Source organism: Hyperolius riggenbachi, chromosome 9 (genome assembly GCF_040937935.1).
Source record: "Hyperolius riggenbachi isolate aHypRig1 chromosome 9, aHypRig1.pri, whole genome shotgun sequence".
NCBI lineage: Eukaryota > Metazoa > Chordata > Amphibia > Anura > Hyperoliidae > Hyperolius > Hyperolius riggenbachi.
This window is the reverse complement of record NC_090654.1, coordinates 66936801-66963885: the sequence shown is the minus strand read 5'-3', so window position 1 is coordinate 66963885 and position 27085 is coordinate 66936801. Positions and strand designations below refer to the sequence as shown.

Below are 27085 nucleotides of genomic sequence, written 5' to 3'. Positions count from 1 at the left end.
CATGATATCAGGAAACTGCACAGAGGCCACAAGACACCAGAGAACTGTATAAGGGAGGATGGAGGGCCACTAGACACCAGGCAACTGTGTAAGGTAGGGAGGAGGGCCACTAGACACCAGGCAACTGTATAGGGGAGGGCCACTAGACACCAGGGAACTTAAAGGAGAACTGTAGTGAGACTTATATGGAGGCTGCCATATTGATTTCCTTAAACGCAATACCAGTTACCTAGCAGCCCTGCTGAGCTATCTGCCTGCAGAATCACACCAGAAACAAGCATGCTGCTAATCTTGTCAGATCTGACAAAAATGTCAGAAACACCTGATCTGCTGCATGCTTGTTCAGGGTTATGGCTGAAAGTATTAGAAGCAGAGGATCAGCAGAATAACCAGGCAACTGGAATTGCTTAAAAGGTAATCAATATGGCAGCCTCTATATACCTCTCATTACAGTTCCCCTTTAAAGGAGGGAGGTGTCCACTATATTTACATAGATCTGTAAATCAGTCCTGAAAGAGGGACAAATGAGGGAGAAAGAGGGACAGGGTTCCCAAAGAGGAACAAAAAGAGGGACAGTTGTGAGCTATGACATAGGTATGTATAAAACCTTTTTTTAAAGCTTCAGAGATGTGCTATAATTAAGCTCTAGCTTTCCAATTTTTAAAAGCCTTGTGCAAAGATCTGGTTTACCCCCTGCTATTTCCAGTTCCCAAAGAGTTCCATTGTACTGGAAACTCGAATTCAAATCACATAACTACTAATTGAGCACATTGCCAGCAACGCAACAATAGCGAGCGAGAGAGTACCAATATGGCTTCACACCACATCCGGCGATTACGCAACAGAGGGGGAAACATCAGCCGAAGAACCACATCAACTTCCGGCACTTTATCGAATCACAGGCCTGGCGGGTGGAGACACCTCCGCGCACGCGCAATGTGCAGACAAAGAAGCCCGCACAACGCAGGCGCTGGAGCTGCCGTGGCGACAGAAGAAGCCGTACATGCGCAGTGTGCAGTGCGTTGTGTAGCCATGGTAACAGCGGCGCGAGGCTCCTGACACTGCAGCATGGAGGGGAACGCAGTTCTGCTGTATGGGGAGGCGGAGGGCATGGTACAGAGCCTGCACAATTACCCTCTGCGAGACATTGGATCCGGGGGGTGAGATAATGGGAATGGGATCTGACTTACCTCCTGGGCTGGAGGTGTGTATGCAGTATGGGGACATTGGCGAAAGTGAATGGAGGTGTAGAGAGAGAAATATTAGTGGTCTGGTGCTGTAGATGGGATAAGAAGGGGTCATTGGGGTTCAGGGATCTGTAAAATAACAGACAATTTATTGTTTTGGATGGTGAGTGTAAATTCTGGATGCACACTGGAAGGTTATACAATGTTAAAACGGAGTGAAACTCCATATTAACTAAAGTAATCCAATAAGAAATTATTTATTTAGCTTATATATCCTGTTGTTTTTAGTGGTCACTGTCAGATTTAAGAGAAATGTGATATGAAAGAAATAATATTTCTGCTGGTTTCTATATTTACTGTTCTTTGCATTGCCAAAAGTCACTTCTGCCACTTTTTTTTTTATCCCAGCTCAGTGTTAATGTACTGCTTATTTTACAGACTACTGTCTCTCCCAGCACTAACATGACCTAGATAACCGGCAGTGACGTAGTTAAGAAGCTGTGGGGCCCAGTGAAAGTTTTACACTGGGCCCCCCAAGCAATCTATACATAACAATTGATACAGCACACCAAAACTAATCAAGGACAACCACAGTGTCAGAGGTGCAAGAAGGGGATGGGAAACCGTGTGTTAATGATCACTACTATTCAAACCATCTATAGAAGTGAATATTTTCATCACAGGACCAATAAAGAGCTAATACTGTGGTTGAGGGTAGGCCCCTCTGGCCCAAGGACCCTGAATTGGTCGCAACCTCTGCACCCCCTTTTGCTACGTCACTGATAACCGGCTTACATCATTGTGTAAACTCTTGCAAGGGAGGGGGGATTAGATTACCTTCTGGTCATAGTGTCTATATCTTATCTGAAATGGGAAGTTTGTTATTTGCATTTTGGGATGTGTGTTACTTTAGCTAAAATAAAAAGACTTCCCACAATCCTGTTGGCACTGTTCACTGACACAATTCAGCAAGGACACATAGACCAGGTAAAAAAGTGGACATGTAGGGATCTATTTTAGTAAACAAAAAAGGGGGGTTACGTATATATTTGGGGTACTTATCTATTTTTAGGCAATTTTTTTTTTTTTGCATGTTAAACTCCTTTTAAGATCTGACAGCTAGAATGGAATTGGGGTCTGCAGAAGGATGGGGAGGGGGTACTACTGTTTGGAAGCTCTAGGATACCAGTAGTACTGAATGCAGGTAATAATGTGTATCATTTGGAGAGGAGGGTGTTACATTTGTCTGTGATAAGATATATTTTTGTGCTTTAGTTTATTACTTTGCCTTTAGATCATATTTCCTTTTCTAAGCTCTTTTCATGTTGTTAAAACATAAATCTTCGCACAGGTGAACAGAAGTGCCATCAGCGACACCTCTATACAACTCATTGTGGATTTCATGTGCATGTCTCCCTCAGGTGGTTTAAGCAGCATGAGTACATTGAGAAGCTGAACATGCAAGCCATAATGAACGCCTCTGCTGGGCAGGAAGAGATTGTGAAAGATCTTCTCGTCAGTCATGGCAAGGTAATATATATCATTCAACAGAGCTACTTGAGTCTTTAGCAGGAGAGACCTGCAGAAGGACCAGTCGCTCCATTGTGATAAAACTTTATGTTCTGGGCCAGATATAGCATTCGATATTTGCTTTGTTAAAGCAAACCTGAAGCGAAAATAACGTTATGATATAATGAATTGTATGTGTAGTACAGTTAAGCAACAGAACACTAGTAGCAAAGAAAAAAAGTCTCGTATTGTTTTCCAGTAAAGGAAGAGTTAAACAAAACTTCAGTTATCTATACAAAAGAGCTTCTCTGAGCTATTTGACCCACTGAGTCGAATACAGTCCTGTTTTCTGAGGCACTTAAACAGCCAATAAACAGTGAGGGGCAGCTTGAGATAAGGTTTTACTGCAGGAAAGTTCAATGGGTCATTATTTCTGCTTTGTTTTATAGATTAAAAAAACAGTGTTGGTTTAAAGCTGCAACTGAGACAGTATGATCAGAATCAGAATCGTCTTTATTTCGCCGAGTGCGACAATGTCGCACCCAGAATTTTTTGTGGTTCACAAGGCAGGGAAAGGTGTTATACAGATAAGGGGCATTTCGTACAGATGGAAAAAAGGAGCGAAATATCTACAAACATAAATCCGAACTATTACAGTATAACAACATGATTACAGCATGACAAGCATAAACATAACTAAGGGGATTACAGTATACAATGTGGCGAGCAAAACAAAGGGGATTCCATGATAGAGCAACAGTGCACCGTCAGTGCAGGCTAGGGGGGCTTTGCTAGGGTGGTAGTTCGAGTTCAGCAGGAGGACAGCTTGGGGAAAGAAAGTGTTGAAATGTCTGGTGGTCTTGATGAGGATCGATCTGTATCGGCGTCCCAAAGGCAGACGGTCAAAGTATCGATTGCCAGGGTGAGTGGGGTCGTTCAGTATTTTGTTTGCCCTAGACCACAGTCTGGAGGTGTGTAGGAGATCTAAGGGTGGTAGGGGAGACCCAATGATCCTCTCGGCAGCATTGATTACTCTCTGGAGCCTAAGTCTGTCGCTCGCCGTGGCGCCTGCATACCAAACGACAATAGAGGAGCAGAGAATAGACTCCACGGTTGCGGTTTAAAAGGTGATCATTGGTTCCCGCGGCATCCCAAATTTCCTCAGCTGCCTCAGGAAGAACAGCCTCTGCTGGGCCTTCTTCTGGGCCTTGGAGGTGTTTTCCACCCACCTTAAGTCGTCTGTGATGGTGGCACCCAGGTAACGAACGCTCGGCTCCCTGGAGACGTTGATGCCCTCGATGGAGACAGGGTTGAGTGAGTGAGGGCACCTTCTGAAGTCCACTATTAGTTTGACTGTTTTTGTTGCGTTGAGTACACGATGATTGTACTCAACGCAACAAAAAACCGCACTGTTATATATATGTTCTTTTCATTATCCGTACTTCACATACAATTCATTATATGATTTATTTTTTTCCGCTTCAGGCTTGCTTTAAAGAGTACCGGTATTTTACCAAAAATTACAACACTGTGAAGGAGGTGGTCAAACGGGGAAACAGATTTGGTTCTTCAAAGATGAGGGATTTACTGTATTTTTGAAGTGTAAATTTAAAGCCTCTTGTGGCCTCATTTACACAGGCAAACACAATTGTGATGTAAATTAAGGGATAAAAGCATGTTTACGCTTTCCTTGTGTTGTTTTTTTAATTTCCTGAGATAAAGCACTAATCCATAGTTGTTATAAAGTGCAGAGGCAGATAAAATGGATTACCGCCAGCTTCCAAAATAATATACTGTACAGGCAAATATAGTTGGATCCAGCACTTCAGGTCCTCTTTGTGTCATTCTTCCAGATTACCACATTAATTCGACAATTGATCACCACAGAGATCTGGAAACTGAAGATCTTCCCTGTGCTGTGCCAATTGCAGGATTTCCAGCCCCAAAGCACATTCCCTCTCTACATGGTGGTAAGTGATCAATCCATACCACTTATCCACATCTCTCTGAATGGATGATACCAGAACTGGGGTGATGTGGCTGTCTACCTCATTGATGTTTTTTGATCTGCAGATCCATCATGAGGCCACCATTATCAATATACTGGAGACCATCTTCTACCACAAGGTTAGTGGCAAACATAACTACCAAAGTTTGTCACATGAGGAGAAATGCCTACTACAGGCAATATGCAGCATTCTAGATGTACCACAGGAAATTATGCATGAAACAGACACTATCCTGCATTCTAGATGTACCACAGGAAAAGATGCATGCCACAGACACTATCCTGCATTCTAGATGTTGCACAAGAAATTATGCAGGCCACAGTCAGACACTATCCAGTATTCGATAATAGATCTGTATAAGTAACAATAAAGTACATAGGGGGTTAGAAGGTAACTAGGCTTTATTTTTGCATCTAGTCATTGTTGATTGGAGGTACATTTTCACAGCTGCGTTATTAGTTTTGTGTACAATTATATAGCGCAACACAGTCTACTGTAGGAATACAAACATCTAATACTACCTAAATTAATCAGCAATCCACATGCAATATCATAACACAGCTAAGTTAGTCTAATTTTCAACAAAAGAATATAAGTCCACAGGGAGTGCGCCAATATATTAGATAATATATGTGAACAACACAGTCCACTGAGAAAATCTTCCTAGTCCACTCCAACTCAGTGTTCAATACTCCGCTGCATCCCTCTTGCTGGGCTAATTAGTTCACTACACCTCCACCACACCAGAGTATGGAAAGGGACTCACCCTTTACTAAAGGTGGGTACACACGTCAGATAAAAGTCTTTGGAAAATGAAAGATCCCAGACCAATTTTACCCCCTTTCATGTAGTATGAGAGCCACACTCTACACAGTCTATTCTATGGAGCTGAACTCCCCATCGAATAAAAATCTTTGCAAGATGCTGCACACAAAGATGCTGTACACATGCAACAGATCAGTATCTGCAAAAGATCCATTCCTGCAAAATGCAATCATAGTCTATGACATCTGCAGATCCTATACACACCTTGTTTAATGGACATTCATCTGCAGATCAGACAATTATCTGCCGATCTGAAGATCCAACCTGGTGGATCTGATCTACAGATAATTGTCCGTTAAACAAGGTGTGTATGAGATCTGCAGATATCATAGACTATGAATGCGTCTTGCAGGAATGGATCTTTTGCAGGAACAGATATTTTGCAGATACTGATCTGTTGAATGTGTACAGCATCTGTGTGTGCAGCATCTTGCAAAGATTTCTGTCTGATGGGGGAGTTCAGCTCCATAGAATAGACTGTGTAGGTATGGCTCTCATACTACATGAAAGGGGGTAAAATTGGTATGTGATCTTTCATTTTCCAAAGACTTTTATCTGACGTGTGTACCCACCTTATGACCTTCACTCAGGCCTTAGTCAGACACTGGGGTTATTCCCGGGTCACCCCCGACCACTGCGATCAGAGTAGATGATTCCTGACTTCTGTTCTCATGGACTTTTGGCAGATGTAACCTCCAAATAAAAACTCCACATAGCGTAATACCGTACAAACTGTTAAAACTACTAAAATTTATTGCACTTACAATTTCCGCATAAAAACATCAGCATGAGTTTTTCAACGGGCTCTCCCCCGCATTGATGGCCGCTGGTGGGCTCCCTCAATAGAGCGTCGGTCCACAGAACGGCTGCCGCGCGCACAGCCGCTAAGGAAACCCCGCGTGCGTTCGCTCACAGCACTACACGCCAAAATCAGGCCCCGCCCGACTAGTTTCGTCACAAGATATGACTCATCAGTCATCAGTCATATCTTGTGATGAAACTAGTCGGGCGGGGCCTGATTTTGGCGTGGAGTGCTGTGAGCGAACGCACGCGGGGTTTCCTTAGCGGCTGTGCGCGCGGCAGCCGTTCTGTGGACCGACGCTCTATTGAGGGAGCCCACCAGCAGCCATCAATGCGGGGGAGAGCCTGTTAAAAAAACTCATGCTGATGTTTTTATACGGAAATTGTAAGTGCAATAAATTTTAGTAGTTTTAACAGTTTGTACGGTATTACGCTATGTGGAGTTTTTATTTGGAGGTTACATCTGCCAAAAGTCCATGAGAACAGAAGTCAGGAATCATCTACTCTGATCGCAGTGGTCGGGGGTGACCCGGGAATAACCCCAGTGTCTGACTAAGGCCTGAGTGAAGGTCTTAGTAAAGGGTGAGTCCCTTTCCATACTCGGGTGTGGTGGAGGTGTAGTGAACTAATTAGCCCAGCAAGAGGGATGTAGCGGAGTATTGAACACTGAGTTGGAGTGGACTAGCAAGATTTTCTCAGTGGACTGTGTTGTTCACATATATTATCTAATATATTGGCGCACTCCCTGTGGACTTATATTCTTTTGTTGAAAATTAGACTAACTTAGCTGTGTTATGATTTTGCATGTGGATTGCTGATTAATTTAGGTAGTATTAGATGTTTGTATTCCTACAGTAGACTGTGTTGCGCTATATAATTGTACACATAATTTCAGCCTTTTAAATATTGGCGCACTGCCTGTGGTTTTACATCTCTGTTGAAAACTCACCTGAACTAGCTGTGTCATATCATATATAGTTGTTGGTGGACTGCCAAATATATAAGATCGCCATATATATCTATGTTTTTGTGCACTAACAAATACTAGCGTTATTAGTTTGTTATCATCTGAAGCAAAACAATGGATCCGAAATGTGGTCTGACCATCACCAACTATTATTGTGTGACAGGAAGTGTGTGAGTCTGCAGAAGATCTGGCCCTGGACCTCATAGATTACTGCCACCGTAAACTCACCATGCTGGTGTCCAAGTGTTCGTCTGGAACCTCATCCATCCAGGACTGTCTACTGCCAAACACATCCAAAGACATATCTACATTAGAGGTGGGTGATTACAGAACAAACTGGAGTACACTTGCTATGGGAGGGACTATTGATGGTTATGCTTGCCACATGTTTGTTGGGGGGGATTGTTGTCTGGACATGTTTTCTGTGGGGGTGAGGGATAGGTACCATGCTGGACACACTTGATATTTGGGTGTGGGGGCTTGGATGGAAAACAAAAGTTTGCTTTCTAAAAACAGAAAGAATTTGCGATAATTCAGGTTGGAGTGAGCTTGGGATGTCTCCCAGTGCATCACTGCTGAATATATGCAATTTAACCATTTATGGCTCTGTACAAATTAACAAGCTGACACATGTAACGATTGGTGTCAGCACGCAGAGAGAATCTGATTATTGGTGATCTGCAATATCACCAAGAATGCAGATATACAGTATACCTGATTATTGATGATCTGCAGAATCACCAATAATACAGATATATTGCTAACCTCTGGACACCTATGGGTATGTGAGTGTTTGGTGTAACAGTAGTACTTTGAGTAATGCACCTGCTGAGCAGATGATCATAGGCAGTAAAGGAATACTGCTCTTGAGGACACAGCAACCTTCCAGCAGCCTGAGACTCTCCAATGGGTGGAGTCAGGCTGGAGATAGGAAGGACCAGAAAGTGAGTGACACCTGAAGGTGGATGTCACTATCTGATCTGGAGACTATCTCTTAAGAGGAGAGATAGCTCTCGAGGTCGGGCACGCCTGGTCAGTAACACACGGACAGATAAAGTACAAAGACAGAAGACTGATTCGGTATCCAGGGCAAGCAGGGTTTGGCAACAGAGTATCAGATTTGTGAGGTACCGAATCAGAGGACAGAGGAGTAGTCAGGAAAGCAATAAGTCATAACAGATATCAAACAATGCCTAGTCTGGGTGTGAGGTCCGTGGTCTCTACACCCTGGAACTAGTCTGAAGTATAACAGAATGATCGTACAAGTTCCCTAGTCTTGGGCGCGAGGTCCGTGGTCTCAGCACCCTGGAACTAGTCTGGAGTATAACACAAATGATAATACTGTTCCCTAGTCTGGGTGTGAGGTCCGTGGTCTCTACACCCTGGAACTAGCCTAAGCATAAACAGAATAACAGTATAAGTAATCTGGCTCAGTGTGAATTCCCAGGTCCACCTGGTTCAAACACACTGTTGGATCTGACTAAGGTCTGAGTGCTTCCACGTAGTGTTCGCAACGGCAGACAACTTGCAACTGGCCAGCAGTAACTATATATAGAGTAGTGCTCTCCAGCACCACCCCTAATTGATCAACCAATAGTATCCTGCTCTGGAGTCAGCTGATCGGCGTGATCAGCTGATCTCTCCATGCCCAGTATAAGAGTTCTGCCTCTCAGCGCGCGCGCGTGTGTATTCCTAAGCCTGTGTGCACTAACAGACTCAGCCACACCAGACACACGCTGCCGCGTGCAAACCGCCGCGCTGGACGCGGAACCAGACGCACGCTTCCGCGCGCAAACCGCCGCATTGGACGCGGAATCAGCCGCCTCCTCGGCAGCACACGCGTTCTCTCACAACACATCATTGCATTCCAGCGGATCTGGAGGTGTGTTTAGTTTCTAAGGGCAACAATGGTTAATTAGCATATATTCAGCAGTGATGCACTGGGAGACATTTCAAGCTCACTCCAACCTGAATTATCGCAAATTCTTTCTGTTTTAAGAAAGCAAACTTTTGTTTTCCATAGCATTTTAGTAAGGGGGCTTTTAGGACCAATGTAGCCCCTCAAACACTCCAATGAGTTCTGGTTCACCATGAGCTTGCTGGTTAATCTGTGCCTCTCAGGGTTTGGATGGGACACTTTTGTAAGTGGTGAATAGAGGGATGTTGAGTTGATCACCACATTGCCCTGGTGGCCTCTGAATTCCATTATCAGCTCAGCGTAGCGCAGCCAGAAGGGGGAAGAGCAGGAAAGAGAAGTACATCAGGCACTATCCTGGTCTATATTTACCTATGCTTACTCCACTCTCCCTTAAGGTGGCCACACACGATACAATAAAATGATCCGATTTTACAGCAATTCGATAAATATGATCGGATCTCCCAAAAAAAATCGAAAGCTTTTTTTTTTTCCATTAGATTTCCCATTTTTATCGATCCGGAATGCTGGAAATGTTTTTACAATTTTTCTACTGATTGTATGTTGTGTGTTAGGTTGTCAATTTATTAATATACACACCCTAGCAATTTTCTCAGATTTTCCAATCATTTTTATCATAATTGGGGAAAAATTGAAAATGTGTGTGTGGTATATTGGTCATCTTTTTGAAATGTTACAATCAGTCAGAAAAATTGATTGTAATTCTTAAATTAAACAAATATTTAGAAAATGGTATGGTGTGTTCATATTCTTCACTTCACTGTTGTGTTCTCACTTTCCTCATCTTGTTTGATGACTTGAATGGATACAAATAGGTGTGGTGGAAAAAAGGCTGCTGGGATTATTAAACTAGTATCTCTTGTGCACTGATGTATTAAGTTCTGTACATTCATTTAAAAAAGAAATCCCCATTGCATAGAAGGTTTCTCCATGAGAAAAGTTTGCCCTACATTAATTCGATTATTATGGTCCAATGAGTAATGGCTGGAAACTCACTTGGCAGAATATCTGGGCCAGAGTCTGTGTGGACATTGTCTGTACGATGTTTCAAACTGTGATGAAAGAACATTGCTGTGTTCAGTGTTTGCAGCCTCTATCACAAGATTTCCTGTTCTTCTGTCCTCTGCAGCACATGCAAAGATAAAGCAATTCCTCAAACTTACTGTACGTACACGTTTCATGTAAAGTACACGTCACACTTCTTTTTTTTTTCTTATTTCAACATAGTGTACTGCAGGCATCTAGATATGCTGCTGATTGCACAATTTTCACATTCTGCCCCTGAAATACCAATACTGATTTTTTTTTTTTAAGTAGCTGTACTTGGCTCCACCTTTGAACCTTTCTGCTGTCCAATGAGACTGCTCATCAGACATGTAGCAACCCAGAAGTTGAGAAGGAGGTTGGACCACATATGATGTTCCTCAGGGTAGTCAGTGGTTGAAAACTGGCCATTTTACATCATTATACTTTTTAAAGGAACCTAGCAATCAGGTGCAATGGTGGCTGTAAAATGTATTTCCCTTTAAAAATACAATTTGCCTGGCAGATTTGCTCTAGGTACACTTGACACTGATGGAAACCACGTGGTGATGTTTCTGTTAGTGCGTTGGGTTCGCTACGCAATTTTCCCCAATCTCAGTTGCAGTGCATGCTGCATTTTGCATTTTTGCACTATTAGCCTCTTATACTAAGTATAGGAGCATAGGAAAATCACATAGCAATCACACCACTATGTAATTTTTCCAACATACCGCAATCTCAATTATTTTTCAGCCCATTTTTTCTCTCCCGTCGCAAATCACAAACATGCTGCAATCTCAGCTGTACACCCGTCGGATCACGCCGCAGTCTCTGTACTGGAAAACATGAGAAACGTGATTGAATCACTTCGTGATCGTGTTTCTCAGTGGAAAACAGTCCATACACATTCTAAATAACTGACCCAAGACCAATATGCAGAATAGGTGTTCCGACACCACTGGGTAACAGGTGTGTGACGTGGGTACTACTGGAACCATTGGGTGCCCCTTAACGATCCAATTTTCGGAACGCTTGACAGTCCGATCTGATCATTGTGATCAATCAAAAATGATCGATTGTGCATCCCAATGGAAGGGGAAGTTGATAAGCAATCTAATCACTTTTAACAAGAGCACCAAGATCAAACAAGTGTCTGCAACATAGCTTAGAGACCTGGTAGAACCAGATCTCTAAGTAACATTACCGAACAAGTGACTGATGAGTTTTAGTTGTAAGAACTGCAAAATATTGAACTGGTCGAGTACAAAACATACTGCAGGTTTTTTTCTTTTTTTTGGGGGGGGGGGGGGGGGGGGGGGGGGCATGGGGAGTTGAAAGTGCCTCCATTTTCACTACTGTGATCAAACTCTCCTACAATGGTTAACTCTTCACTAGGAGCGATAGAAGACCTTGTCAAAATGAAGTGCCTTAGCTGACAATATCATTTGCAAGCAGCATTTTTTTTTTTTTTTTTAAGAATAGCATTAAGATGGCAGCCACCATGTTCCTCTCAGTACAAGTTTGCTATAAGCCACTGACAACCCAATTTCCCTCCTCCAGGAGCTGAAGCAGCAGGCGGAGACCTTAGAGTTTGACATAGCCATGAAGTGCCTGTCTGTCCTGCGTTACATCACTGACCATACGGACTGGTGAGCATACTGTGGATGTTGTTTGTATGGAATGTGGGAGATCAGGAGAATCTCTGAGGCCAATTCTGTCTCTGTTCACAGCCTTCCGCTGAGTGTGACCACACGCCTGCTGAACACACACAACCTACCCTGCCTGCTTGTGGAGTTACTACAGCATTGTCCGTGGAGCCGGCGAAACAAAGGTACCAAACCACATGAGGCTGGCAGCATCACACTACACCTCTGCTGGAAATACACCGTACTGGTCTGCCCCGTATGGTTAGAGCATCAGAGCAGCATACCGCCCATCTTATTGAGATGAGAAAGAGGGACACTTAAGCCACACCCCTGATCACGCCCCATCACACCCCTAGTCACGCATACCATAAAGAGTTCATAAGAAAAATAAGTTGTTTTATAATTCAAACCACACTGGTCCTTTCTATCCTGGTTCATTTTCCTTCATATTAACATTTTTTAAATTAGTAATATATCAATTTAAAGGATGGGAATAAAGTTTAGAGTCAATCAAACACATTTTTAGTAGAGAAATATATATATTTACATAGAAAGAGGGACAAAGTCCTGAAAGCGGGACAAATGAGGAGGAAAGAGGGACAGGGCTCCAAAAGAGTGACTGTCCCTTCAAAAATGGGACAGTTGGGAGCTATGGAGCTGTGTTTAATGTGGAAAGTTGAAATGAAGTATGAAATAGTGAAATCTTCATAAACTGCTTAAACTACTATCAAAAATAGTCAACACAGAAAAACTAATCATACACCTCCTCTAGACTACTCTTGATTCACTGTGGGAGAGGGTGCTGTAAATTATTGGTGAAAATTATACTAAAAAAGGCAAATAGGTGAAATTAATCAAATCATTTTCCAAAGAGCCTTTATAATAAAATGCAGTGGTTTCCATTGAACAGATGAATATCCACTTTCTTAGTTTATAAGACCCCTTTCATACTTACCAAGTCAAGTTGTGTTGCGGTACTTTCCCCACCGCAGCTCGTCTTGCCTAGCCTGTTGCTGTGCAAGCGTCCAACAAACGCTGGGTGACCGCACCGCTATAGTGTGAAATGGGCCTAAATAGATAAGGCAGGGCTTCTTGGCGAGGCAAGGTTGAATTGGGTGCCGCTATAGCCACAATGTTTAAGTGCGCGGCCCGTGCAGCCATAGTTTTGGGGACCTGAATTACTTCTTCCTCTGAGTTGCTATGACTCAGAGGGGGAATAGTAATTAACACCACCTGGAATTTCACCAGCAGCAGGGTGAGCCAACATTCGATGGCAAACATCCATGTACGCTATATACACCTCACTTGATCCCCACATTATGCTAAACCCTTGCATTTGTGAGCTGAATACAGCATAGTGAGTGGTATATATTAGCACCGGAGAAACGTTGTTTTTGCTGTTATCAGCCAGTCAGATACTCAGAATGACTGTCAGTCTGGATGAGAGACATGGTGGAACCAGAGAAGAGTAAACATTAAACATTTGGCTTTGCATTGAGTTCACCAATCAGCAACCACAATATGCTCTCATTATACATGGCCAGTTTTGTTCATCCCCCATGTTTTCCATGTATTTTTTTATTTATTTAGGAAATTATTACATTGTAAAATAAAAGGCATGAAACCCTCTTAATATGGAGATGTCAGTTCAAAGGGTTGATCTGCCAGTAGCCAACTTGTATTGATTGCTGGTACCACATCAAAGTATTATCTAACCCTTTTGTGGCTGTAATGTCTTAGAAGGTGGTGTTTTTATATATATTATGGGTAAGGTGATTGTAGCTGTGTCAACACATTTCTGTATGTGATGCTCTTTTTATAGCATGGGTAGCTAAAGAAGAAAGAACAAGTCACAATAGCTAATCCTATAATAGTCTACGAGTAAGAAAAGAAAAGACTGTCACTTTAAAATGAAAACTGAACTGAAGCACTGAATGGTCAGAATATGAGGAAATCCTGGTGTGTGGCTGTGCCTACCGGCAACCAGATACTTCGGATGGATAGCAGACTCACAGATCTGGGCATCAATTTCATTTCAAAAATCACTTTTTATAATTCTCTTCAAGTTTAAACAGGGGATGGGAGCTCGGGACATTAGGAAACAGGGCCAGAGCAACAGGACAACTTGCTAGTGCTATGTGGTTGCTATCTTCAGCCCAGGGCTGTGGGCAAGCTACTGTATGTCCCACTTACACATCCTTGCCACAAGATTGGTCATTCAGGATTGTTCAGCAGAAAAATTCACACCCAATGAATGAATGATCAGTTGTGAATATTACATCATATGTACCAGCCCTTAAAGCCAGATTATACTTCCAAAACTAAAATTTTAGTAACTACCCCTAGTTACAAAAAAAGAACATTTGAAAGCATTCCCTGTGTGTAAAATATGTTATTTTGGCTATAGAGAGATCAGTAGGAGCTTATCTCTGGTCATAGGCAAAGGCAAGAATCTCTCCGTGCCAGCGTCTTCACTCTGCCCACTCCTTTTTTGCTGAAGTGAGTCAACTGTTGCCATGGCAATGTCTATTCAGTAGAGTGTGGGAGGGGATCAGAGTGAAGACACAGGCAGAGAGCTTCAGTCTGGCAAATTATTACATTTGCCGATAACCAAACTTCTACTGCCCTCTGCAGTGAAAATAAACAATTTTACACACAATACTCGGTATTTTTTTTTTAATATGTTTTATCTAGTAGCTTCCTATTCAGTAAGCCAGTACCTATTCAGTAAGGAGTTCTTTGGGTGAGACTCCCTAACACTGCTACTGCCTACTGAGTGTGCTCTAGTGGCTGCCTCACAAGCGCTTTGAGTTACGGTGACCATACGTCCCGCTTTACCCGGAACGCGTCCCACATTCGGGGGGTGCTGTCCCAGGCTGCATGAGGTCCCGGGAAACGTCCCAGGTGAAATGTGCCCCCATTGCGTATTTGTGCTGACATGTTTGCCCCCATGGCGTATTTGTGCTGACATGTTTGCCCCCATTGCGTTTTTGTGCTGACATGTTTGCCCCCATTGCATATTTGTGCTGACATGTTTGCCCTCATTACGTATTTGTGCTGACATGTTTGCCCCCATTGTATATTTGTGCTGACATGTTTGCCCCCATTGCGTTTAATTTGTGCTGACATGTTTGCCCCCATTGCGTTTTATTTGTGCTGACATGTTTGCCCCCATTGCGTTTAATTTGTGCTGACATGTTTGCCCCCATTGCGTTTAATTTGTGCTGACATGTTTGCCCCCATTGCGTTTTTGTACTGACATGTTTGCCCCCATTGCGTATTTGTGCTGACATGTTTGCCCCCATTACGTATTTGTGCTGACATGTTTGCCCCCATTGCGTTTAATTTGTGCTGACATGTTTGCCCCATTGCGTTTAATTTGTGCTGGCATGTTTGCCCCCATTGTGTTTAATTTGTGCTGGCATGTTTGCCCCCATTTCGTTTAATTTGTGCTGACATGTTTGCCCCCATTGCGTTTTTGTACTGACATGTTTGCCCCCATTGCGTTTTTGTACTGACATGTTTGCCCCCATTGCGTTTAATTTGTACTGACATGTTTGCCCCCATTGCGTTTAATTTGTGCTGACATGTTTGCCCCCATTGCGTTTAATTTGTGCTGGCATGTTTGCCCCCATTGCGTTTAATTTGTGCTGGCATGTTTGCCCCCATTGCGTTTAATTTGTGCTGACATGTTTGCCCCCATTGCGTTTTTGTACTGACATGTTTGCCCCCATTGCGTTTTTGTACTGACATGTTTGCCCCCATTGCGTTTTTGTGCTGACATGTTGCCCTTCAATGCGTTTATCTTGTACTGACATGTTTGCCCGCAGTGCGTTTATTTTGTACTGACCTGTTTGCCCACAATGCGTTTATTTTGTACTGACATGTTTGCCCGCAATGCGTTTATTTTGTACTGACATGTTTGCCCGCAATGCGTATATTTTGTGCTGACATGTTTGCCCCCATTGCGTTCATTTTGTGCTGAAATGTTGCCCTCAATGCGTTTATTATGTGCTGACATGTTTGCCCCCATTTCGTTCATTTTGTGCTGATATATTGCCCGCAATGCGTTTATTTTGTGCTGACATGTTGCCTGCAATACGTTTATTTTGTGCTGACATGTTGCCCATTGCGTTTATTTTGTGGTGTCCGGGGTAACTGTTACTGCATTTATTATTTAATGGTCATAGTTGGCTATGTTTGCTGCTTTGGGGTTACGGTATACTGTTAAATAGCATCACACAGTTTCTGCACACCCATGATGCGAACCCTCGTTTGACCACATCACGGCGTAAACACTGCTTTCTTATGCCTCGCTGTTACATCATTAGGTTAGCTCCGCCCATAGAATGTCATGGCCACGCCCATTTTTTGGCGCGGCGCGCACCACGTTGGTTAGCGCAGCAGTCCCCCATTTTTGGGCGTCCCCCCCCCCCTGTCCCAGGTTGAGCCTACAAAAATCTGGTCACTCTATTTGAGTCCAACAGGAGAAAATTGCTATACAAATATAGGAATTATTATTATCTACCTGTACAGCACCAGGAATATCATTGGTGCCATGTAAATCAGCAGTGTCGGAAGTTTTTAGTTGCTTTTGTTTTGTCTTTTTAAAGTTGTGTTGAAATATTAAGTACGTGATCCAGAGCTGAAATTCGTGTAGGAAGTCTGCTGGTATCAGAGCAGCACAATCTGTTTTGCAGATGGCACAGCGCAGGTCAGCTTGCAGTTTATTTATTTAGATGGGAGGCATGTAATTAGTTGTTGGCAATGATCTCTTTTATTGCACAGATCAGGTGCAGAAGTACGACAGTGGGCGCTGGATGCCGGTGCCGGCCGAGGACCAGCAGAAGATGACCAAGCTGGATGGACAGGTGTGGCTATCGCTGTATAACTTGCTCCTGAGGCCAGAGTGCCAGCAGAAGTACAATATTAACAACTTCACCAGAGGACAACTGCTGAAGGTACTGCAGGGTACAATATACAGAGAAGCGTGTCATCATCAGGTCTAGAAATGACACGTGGGAGGCATTTGTCACTTATAACCATTGTCTATATTGTGCAATTTCAGCTTCGTTCTTTTCTCACTGAAGTCCTCATTGACCAATTGCCAAACTTGGTGGATCTGCAGCGATTCCTCAGTTATTTGTCTGTGAGTGAACCGGCACCACCCAAGAAGGAGCTGGTCCTGGAGCAGGTACACAATGGCACCCTCTGCTGGTGACAGAGTAGAAAGAAATAGCTAAAACTGGGCAGAACAGGTGTGAGCAGAGCCATATAAAACAAAATACATGCCATAATATTTTTTTTATTTCATAAATGTATTATATGGACATTTATAGAGAATGCAAACAAGTTTACATTATTCCCAGCTTACATTCTACCGTCTGCCACAATCATGCAAGCTCACATATACACAGTCCGAGGCCCATGTCATCTGTACACTGAGAATAAATATTAAAATATCGTCAAAAAAGCCCACACAGACCTGGAGAGATTTGAGCCAAAATGTGTTATTTTTACAAGACTGGAACCAAGGACTTCAAAGCTTCAAGCTGAAACTTAAAGTGCACCTGTGACAAAAAATAAATAAAAAATAGATATTTACCTCACTGGAGGGAAGCCTATGGATGATCTCTAGACTAGAGGCTTTCTGCTTCCCCCTCGAATTCCATCGCTGGTACCCTCTGCACCTATTTGACAAGGGCTTGTCAAATAGGTCGCTGCATCTGTGCTCCTTTCCATGTACAGGTGCGGCCGCATTGCACTGGCACAAGGCAGCCTGCACCTGCACAGTATCATGGAGCCATTTGTGAATGGTTTTCCTCTCTGTGCGCCAGCAGTGCCCTGCTATTGCACAGATCGTCAATGCACCTGGGCAGTGTGGCCGCAGTCATTCGTAGGTGCAAGCTCAGCCGTAAAGATTTAGAGGGTCCCAGTTGGCAGCAGAAGAGTGGTGGGGGATCAGAGAAGCCTCTGGAGGATCTACCAAGGAAAGTATTTAACTTTTTTGTCCATTAAAGACACAGTTTTGCTTTAACCATTTCAGCCCACTGGGATTTTTCACCTTATGCATCAGAGCAATTTTCACCGCCCATTCATTCGCTAATAACTTTATCACTACTTATCACAATTTATTGATCTATATCTTGTTTTTTCCACCACTCATTAGGCGTTCTTTGGGTGGTACATTTTGCTAAGAATAATTTTTTTATAAATGCATTTTAACAGGAATATTAAGGAAAAAATCATTATTTCTCAGTTTTCGGCCATTATAGCTTTAAAATAATACATGCTACCATAATTAAAACCTATGTATTTTATTTGCCCATTTGTCCCGGCTATTACACCATTTAAATTATGTCCCTATCACAATGTATGGTGCCAACATTTTATTTGGAAATAAAGGTGCATGTTTTCAGTTTTGTGTCCATCACTATTTACAAGCTTATAATTTAAAAAATGTTCGTAGTATACCCCCTTCACATCAGTGTTGCCAACCTTTCACGATATTTTTTACTGACAAATGCCTACAAATTTACAAAGTTTTTTTTTACTGACAAAATCTTGCGCGGCGCGCCGAAAAAATGGGCGTGGTCACGCAACAGAATGTGGGCGTGGTCATGGGTGGGGCCAAATATACATGATTTTAGTATTGCTGTAAAAGGTCTGCCAGGGAAGTTTGAGCTCTGCCATAGCGTTTTCCCCCAAAATACATGTAATCTTACAGCATTTCACCAAAAATCCACGTAATCTGGCAGAGGTTCTTCCAAAATACAGATAATATGGCAGTGGTTCCCAAAAAATAGATGTAATCTGGCAGCAGCGATTCCCCCAACATACATATAATCTGGCAGCAGTTCCCCAAAATACATTTAACCTGACAGCAGTGGTTCCCCGAAAATAGGTAGCCCCAGGTCTATAGGTGTCCCCAGAATAGGTGGCCAGGGGTATAGATGTCCCCAGAACAGGTAGCCAGGGGGAGAGATGTCCCCAGAACAGGTAGCCAGGGGTATATGTGCCCAGTATATGTAGGCAGGGGTACAACAGTGGGCATGGCAAGTAAATGCACATAAGAGACAGCCTTTCACCAGTAAATGCACGTAATGAGAGACAGCTTTTCACCAGTAAATGCACGTAATGAGAGACAGCTTTTCACCAGTAAATGCACGTAATGAGAGACAGCTTTTCACCAGTAAATGCACATAATAAGAGACAGCTTTTCACCAGTAAATGCACATAATGGCAAACAGCCAGCGTCCTCCAGTATATGTAGCCAGGGATATATGTGCCCAGTATATGTAGCCAGAGGTATATGTCCCCAGTATGTAGGCAGGAGTATATGTGCCCAGTATATGTAGCCAGAGGTATATGTCCCCAGTATATGTAGCCAGAGGTATATGTCCCCAGTATATGTAGGCAGGGTATATGTCCCCAGTATATGTAGGCAGGGTATATGTCCCCAGTATATGTAGGCAGGGTATATATGTCCCCAGTATATGTAGGCAGGGTATATGTCCCCAGTATATGTAGGCAGGGTATATGTCCCCAGTATATGTAGGCAGGGTATATGTCCCCAGTATATGTAGGCAGGGTATATGTCCCCAGTATATGTAGCCAGAGGAGGAGAGCAGCGCAGTGGGGAGAGCTGACTCCTGTGTGCCCGCGTTATAGTTTGAACCAGAGCAGCTCTCCCCCTCCCAAAGGAATGTCATGTCAGTGTTTATTCTCAGCAGCAGATATATGATGTGCTACATGTCTACAGCCAGAGAGCACCCAGCTTTCACATCACATGTCAGCTGCTGAGAAGAAACGCTGACATGACATTCCTTTAGAAAGGGAGGGGGGTGCTCTGGTACAAACTATACACACACGAGAGCAGGCTCTGGCAGCTGAGGAGGATGCTGGCACAATGAAGGGGACAGCAAGCAGGCTACTGTGGAGCGAGCTGGCAGCAGCAGCCTTTCCTGTCTCACCACCACTCTGTCCTCTCGTCTCTGGTCTCCCCCGACTCCTGCCCCAGGCACTGTGATCATCACGGAGACGGAGTCCTCACACATGTTCACTCCCCACTCGAGTCCTCCTGGGGCTGGGCTGCCTGAGCGCTGAGGAGGCGTGGCAAAATGAAAGAGAGGAGGAGAGCGCAGCCAATGGGACAGTCACAGGAAGGCTGCGGGCTTACTATTGCTGCAGAGTGAGCTAAGGGGAGAGATAACTAGCGGGCCACGGAAACAGCCCGCCCCCCGCAAATCAGCCCAGTGCGCATGTGCACAATGCCGTGCACAGAGCCAGCGTACTTTTACGGACGCTGCCAAAACGCTTACGGATTTTACGGGCAGCAATATTTAACTCTATATTTACTGACAATCCGTAAATTTACGGACGGTTGGCAACACTGCTTCACATGCATATTTAAAAAGTTCAGACCCTTAGGTAACTATTTATGTTTTTTGTAGTTTTTTGTAATTTTTTTTTCTTTTTACATTCAAAATTTTATTTGGGTAATTTTTTGGTGTTGGGAAATAAACAGTTAATTTTAAATGTTATAATGTGTGTAAATTGCCTTGAAAAAAATGTATGTAGATGCAGTTTTACTGTCAGTGAGTTTTTTTTATGTCCCCCTCGCTTCCTGGAAGGATAAGGACGGAAAACTTTTTTCAGAAAGACTGCGGCCTCTGATAACAGACCGTCGGTTTTTATGCTGGGGACTTAGATCAGTGAACGGGAACCATGTTCCCGTTCACTGATCTCAGGGCTACTGGGGTACGGCGCAGGGGTGCGCACACCACTGCAGCAGAGCAGCCGCCTGGACGTGATGATCACGTCCGGGCGGCTGAAATGGTTAAAGACCATCTCAGGATAGTTTTAAAAAATACTACCTAATAAAAATCAGTAATCAAAGTGCTCAAATGCTACTTTTTGTGAGTAATTGGGCTCCTGTAGCTAAAAAAACAAAAAACAAAAACTGTTTTGAAATTGTCATCACATGACCAGAGGAAGACACAGACTGAATCTCTCGGAGACAATGGCAGTCTATAGCACAGTCAGTCTGTGTTACAGAAGGTGGCCTGTGTCTGGGTTCCTAACTAGGGATGGTTAGTCAGATGGAAAAAATTCCCAATTCCCCCAAAAAATAAAAGAGGGAATCCTTAGCTCAAATCACTTACCGTATATACTCGCAAGCAAGCCGAATTTTTGACCCCCCAAAAGTGGGCCAAAAGTTGGGGGGTCGGCTTGCTTGCGAGTCATGGGTGGGTTGGTGGATAGGTGCTGTCCCTCCCCGCTCCCCCCGCGGCCACCGCTGCTATTACCTTAGGCGGCGCCGCTGTCTCTATCCCCGTCCTCCTCCGGTAACTCATTCACAGCAGCGCGCCCCCCGCTGCTGTGATGATGCAGGAAACCATAGAGAGCGGTTCCCATAGTAACGGCATCGCGCTACAGGAAGCCGCTCTCTATGGTTTCCTCGTCATCACAGCAGCGAGAGGCGCGCTGCTGTGAATGAGTTACTACCGGAGGAGGACGGGGATAGAGGAAGCGGCGCCGCCTAAGGTAATAGCAGCAGCGGCGGCCGCGGGGGGAGCGGGGAGGGACAGCACCTACCCACCCACCCATACTGGGGCACTATGCTAGCTATATGGGGCACTATGCTAGCTATAATGGGGCACTATACTAGCTATAATGGGGCACTATACTAGCTATACTGGGGGCACTATACTAGCTATACTGGGGGCACTATACTAGCTATACTGGGGGCACTATACTAGCTATACTGGGGGCACTATACTAGCTATAATGGGGCACTATACTGAGCACTATACTAGCTAAACTGGGGCACTTCACTAGCTATACTGAGCACTATACTAGCTATACTGAGCACTATACTAGCTATACTGGGGCATTTTACTAGCTATACTGAGCACTACCTACCTATACTGAGCACTATACTAGCTAAACTGGGGCACTTCACTAGCTATAATGAGCACTATACTAGCTATACTGAGCACTATACTAGCTATACTGAGCACTATACTAGCTATACTGAGCACTATACTAGCTATACTGAGCACTATACTAGCTATACTGAGCACTATACTAGCTATACTGGGGCATTTTACTTGCTATACTGAGCACTACCTACCTATACTGGGCACTATACTAGCTATACTGGGACATACTGGGGGGATCACGCGGCCAGCGTTTCCTACCCCCGGCTTACATGAGGGTCAATCATTTTTTCCTGTTTTTTGGGGTAAAAGTGGGGGGGTCGGCTTACATGCGGGTCGGCTTGCTTGCGAGTATATACGGTACTATTAAGTTTATTACAAAAATGACTTAAAACATTTGGACAATTCCTTCCCATAAAACCTAAGCAAACCAACCATAGCTGTTATAAACATGCAGCCAGCTGCAGTCACTTCTACCATCCACAGTTCTTCATATGAACTACACATTATTAAGCACACACATGAGATTCCCATACAATCATATAATGTTTCAAGTTCCAGCAATAAACTGGCTCAATTCCTGTGAAATATATGACGTGTCTATTAGATCCAGAGTAACTCCACATGTGCTTGCTAAGTCACTGTAGTAATGTGCAAACCGCTGCGGTTAATGCCTATTTAAAAGACCTTCATGCTAATTTGAACTTGTGACCATGTATCACCACAAATGGATTAACAGTTCTCCATAACACAGGCTCCAAGCATGTATTAAATCAAGCAAGTGCAAGTTCAAAAGTGCATTAGTAGAAGCATGCTAATATGCTATAAAGCTGGCAAGAGCAAGCGACAGGCAGATTTAAGCATATGCAGATTTTCCCCAAATGTTGCCAGTTTGTGCAGATTCCAAGTTGTCACCAAGTTTATGCAAACAAATGCTTGAAATAACATGGCCTCGGGAGGCTCTCACCCTCCTCACACCAACACGTGCTGGGCTGACAACAACTCTCCGATTTAGATGCTTCTGCTGCTATTTCTCCGCCATACGCCCCTCTGGGATGAATCGCATCACTGCACACACTGCCGCTGCGGGAGCAGCTCGTCAGCAGGCTTCTCTGTCACAGCTTCCCGACTGGATGTGGTTGGTCAGCAGCGTGTACCCGCCACTGGTATCGCCCGCACGGTTGGGCTTCCTCAAGTGGTATCACTCCCTCAGTGATACCGCTTGAGGAAGCCTATGGGACAGGCGAAAATACATTCTAATCTAGCTAAACAAGCACAGAGCACAGTCCAGTAAATTTATTCAGCAATAATATGTAAAATAAAGACTTTTCATTGTGTGCTGTACTAGAGTTTGGGTCCACTTTAAAGAGGAACTGTAACAACATATAGTAAGTAGAATGCAGTAAATTGTTCAGATACCCACTTTTACATTACATACCCTGGATCCAGCTTCAGGAAAACTTCCTATAGCTATGTATTGGTATGTAGCCCCACCCTCCCACTGAGGCTTAGCCTAGCCTTCCCCCTTCCAGAGCATTCTGGGTGATCAGAGATCTTTTCTACTGGCTTGAGCACTCTCAGTAGACAAACATTTCACAGAGATCACCTGCCTGATCAAGATATTGCCACCTGTGACAAGATTTCATAAAGTAAATCAGGGAAAGGAAAGATGCATGAAAATTGTACAAAAATAAGTCCTTTTATTAATTATCTTATTTTGACTACAGTTCCCCTTTAAGTAAGTTGTCACATTCATTTCAGTGGAAGAGTGATGGAAAGCAGCAACCGGAGACCTCCTCGTCCAGATTTATTTTCAGGGAATCCATTAACACTTAGCAAGAAAAATACAATCCAATAGATAAGATATTCTTTGGCGCACATTTGACTAATGCTTGGTACACACGATACAATTTTCTTGTAGATTTACCTGTCACATTGATTTTTTCCAACATGTCCGATCTGAATTTTTACCGATTTTCCGATCGATTTCCATAAACATAAACGGAAATCGATCTCAATTCAGATCGGCCATGTTTGAAAAAATCGATCTGGCAGGTAAATCTGCCACAAAGTTGTACCGTGTGTACCTAGCGTAACATTGTACCATTGTTCCTCTTATCCCAGGTCCCCGAGGTGTGGGACTCTATTATCCGGGAGAATTCTGGGAAGTGGAAAGCCATAGCAAAGCACCAGGTGAAGCACGCCTTCTCCCCAAGCGAGGAAGAACTGCGCTCTCAGGCCCTGAGGTCAGTGCCACACCCACCATCCACATGGGATCTATTGCTGTTGTCTGCCCTCTGTTCACCTGAGATCTTTCTGTACCACCAGGTGGGCGCAGACCTACAACATGGATGTGATGGAGACACTTTCACCAGATAAACCAAAGTGTGGAGCCTGCGGGGCGGATGCCAGCAAACGCTGCTCCCGCTGTCAGAATGAGTGGTACTGCAACAGGTGAGTGCTTAGAGGAGACTTTCAGTAAAGCTGCACTCCACACAGCATTCTGGACAGAATGGAGGACTTCCCATTCCTGATGTTTTAGATTGTAAAGTTTCCCCATGCCAAGGTTTGGGTACAAGGGAAGCCTCTGGATCCTAATGAGGCTTCCCTCGTTGCCCTCTGGTCCCCAGTCTCCGAGCGCCGACCCTCCAAAGATTACAGACAAGGGCTTGTCGGTAATCTCAACAGGGGCTGTGTTCCTCTCTTCAAGCACGAGCGTGGCGCTACTGCACCTGGGCGAGTATGGCTGCACCTGCACAGTAAGCCAGAGCTGTTGCTCCATTTTACTGTGCAGGCACAACAGGGGCGCGGCCTCGGTCAGCTGGAGGATCCCGGGCAGAGTGGAGGACCAGAGGTCGATGTGAGAAGCCTCATTAGGATCCAGATTCTTCCCCCTCCTTAGGTATGCGTTTCTGAGCCTAAGCTTCTCTTTTAGAGCCCTTTCACATGGGCAGCTGACAAGCAGGGAAGGGCAAACACTGACTAAATCATTTATAGATGAAAATTGTAAAACAAAAAACAAACTAGTAATTTTATTAATTATCGTAGTTTGTCTACTGTTACTCTGTAAGTAAGTTGTTGCATTGTTACACGGATACCATCTTTATGGTATGTGTGTTGGGGGAGTGGTCAGGGGTGTGGCTTAAGCGTCCCTCTTTCCTATCTCAAAAAGTTGGGAGGTATGTTTTTTTTAGCATCAAGTTCTGCTGCTTAGATTTCTGACAACTAGGCTCCCTGTCGCTGAGATTTGGTATGCTTTGTCTTTCCTGTGGCAGGCAATGCCAGGTAAAACACTGGCAGAAGCACAAGAAGGCCTGTGGTCTGGTCAGCGAAGCCATGAAGAAAGTGAAAGAAGAGATCAATGTGTAACTAAGAAAGTGTTAACGCTACTATGCACTTCTCCTGAGGAGCCTACAGGTGGCATACAAGAGATATTTTCATCCACACTGGCCTCAGATGACCTGTAGCTCTTCAGATGACACAAAAAAAACTACATGTCCCAGCATTGCTGGCAGGGATTTATACAAGATCCACAAAAGGAGGAGCTTCTTTGGTTAAACAGTCCTGCCTGACACCATGACAAATGACCACTACAGGAACATAACCTGTATTTCTCTTCACTGTGTAGTCTTTATACGTATTATATTTTTTATTGCACATCATGTGTTCACAACTAGCAATAAGCAAGATGTTGTAACGTGTTATCAATGGTGACTTTATTGTTCATCCTTAATATTTATCCTGAGTTAAGATGGGACATAAGAAAATAAGAGAATTTGGGAAAAGTAAGAATTATAGTGTTATAACACTATAGAAGAAACATTGAATACATACTGTTCTTTCTAATAAAGTGTGCGTTTGTGTGTATATATATATATATATATATATATATATATTTTTGTTGGGGGTAGAGAATTATTGTTTGCAAGGGATGGTCAATGAGATGCAAACAATCCTGAGCTGATGCAAATGTTAAGCTCATTTTATTTTAATGTATACAGCTTGGAAATGGACCAACTATCTGTAGGCGCTGCAACATTTGATTGGTCTTTTTTCAAGCTGATAATTTGCATAAAATTACCATGAAGTCTGCATCAGCCCAGAAATATTTGCATCTATTGACCATCCCTGCATGACTGCAATTACATGTGCGTGCACCTATGCCATGGGTAATATATGATCTCCGCTAGGTCAGAAGACCTATAGGGCTAGTTCAGATGAGTGCTGAGCTGCGGGATTCAGCTTTCTGGCAAGTGTAGATTGACCACCACTCGCCTGCACATACAGCTGATGTATATATTCATTTTTTTAAAAATTATTATTAAGTATTAATATAGCGCCAACATCTTCTGCAGCGCTGTACAGCGTATATTGTCTTGTCTCTTAACTTTCCCTCAGAGGGGCTCACAATCTAATTTCTGCCATGGTCATACGTCTAGTGTATGTATCATAGTCTAGGGCCAATTTAATTGATTTGTATGTTTTTGGGTATTGGAGGAAATTGGAGTACCCGAAGGAAATCAAAGTGCCTGGACGAAACCCACGCAGACACGGAAGAACATACAAGCGCTGTGCAGATAGTGCCCTGGCTGGGATTCGAACCAGGGACCCAGCGCTGTAAGGCACTATGCCACTGTGGTGCTCATGGGACCACGGTGCATTGGAGGCTGAAGGCACCAGTTGGCAAATGATGGTCAGCTGTCCACTGTTGCATGTAACACCTGGTGGGTGGTTGTCACACTCCTATACGTTACAGAATTGTGTTAGCACTAAGGATGATCACAGGGATGCTAACTGTACCGAGTTGATACAAGACTACGCAGATCTTGTATGTGCATTTATGAGGCATAAAATTGGCAGAAAATCGGTTTGTGCATTTTTAAAGCTGCATAAATTTGCATGCAAGATATGCATAATCCTGTATAAACTTGGAATGATTTCTATCTCATTGATCATGCCTACAGTAGTTAGCACCTTCTCCGTGCCATCTCCAGTCAGCCAAGAACAGCACCCACATAACGGCAGAAAGTACCAGGTGGTGAACTCACCATTTTCAGCCATCTGTCTAAACTAGGCCATTGCGTATATACACACTTTAAAAACTACTTGACCACCACCAGCATGAGTATATAGTTAAATAGTTACATAGTTATTTGGGTTGAAAAAAGACATACGTCCATAGAGTTCAATCACAGAACAAAGTACAACACCAGCCTGCTCCCTCACATATCCCTGTTGATC

The 27085-nt window shown here is 43.7% G+C and overlaps 1 protein-coding gene across 3 annotated transcripts; it reads left to right on the top strand.

Moving 5' to 3' along the window:
- The first annotated feature begins 1017 nt into the window (after window positions 1-1017).
- On the top strand, window positions 1018-25666 carry ZMYND10 (zinc finger MYND-type containing 10). 3 transcript variants are annotated; one of them, XM_068252977.1, is made up of 12 exons: window positions 1018-1035; window positions 2609-2717; window positions 4550-4666; window positions 4770-4823; window positions 7462-7614; window positions 11818-11906; window positions 11988-12088; window positions 16692-16864; window positions 16972-17097; window positions 23969-24090; window positions 24173-24298; window positions 25120-25666. In XM_068252977.1, exons 2-12 carry the CDS (start codon window positions 2646-2648, stop codon window positions 25211-25213), a joined length of 1227 nt encoding a protein of 408 aa, XP_068109078.1. In that variant the 5' UTR covers window positions 1018-1035; window positions 2609-2645; the 3' UTR covers window positions 25214-25666. The 3 variants fall into 3 exon arrangements, with proteins under 3 accessions (XP_068109078.1, XP_068109076.1, XP_068109077.1); XM_068252975.1 differs by lacking the exon at window positions 1018-1035 and adding an exon at window positions 1051-1160; XM_068252976.1 differs by lacking the exon at window positions 1018-1035 and adding an exon at window positions 1119-1204.
- The last annotated feature ends 1419 nt before the right edge of the window (window positions 25667-27085 follow it).

Excerpts from the sequence above, each read along its gene's own strand:
- ZMYND10 (XM_068252975.1), top strand. The coding sequence starts at position 1,069 with ATGGAGGGGAACGCAGTTCTGCTGTATGGGGAGGCGGAGGGCATGGTA. Across the intron at positions 12,089-16,691 it reads GTGGAGCCGGCGAAACAAAG|ATCAGGTGCAGAAGTACGAC; the intron begins GTACCAAACCAC and ends TTTATTGCACAG. Across the intron at positions 24,299-25,119 it reads AATGAGTGGTACTGCAACAG|GCAATGCCAGGTAAAACACT; the intron begins GTGAGTGCTTAG and ends TTCCTGTGGCAG.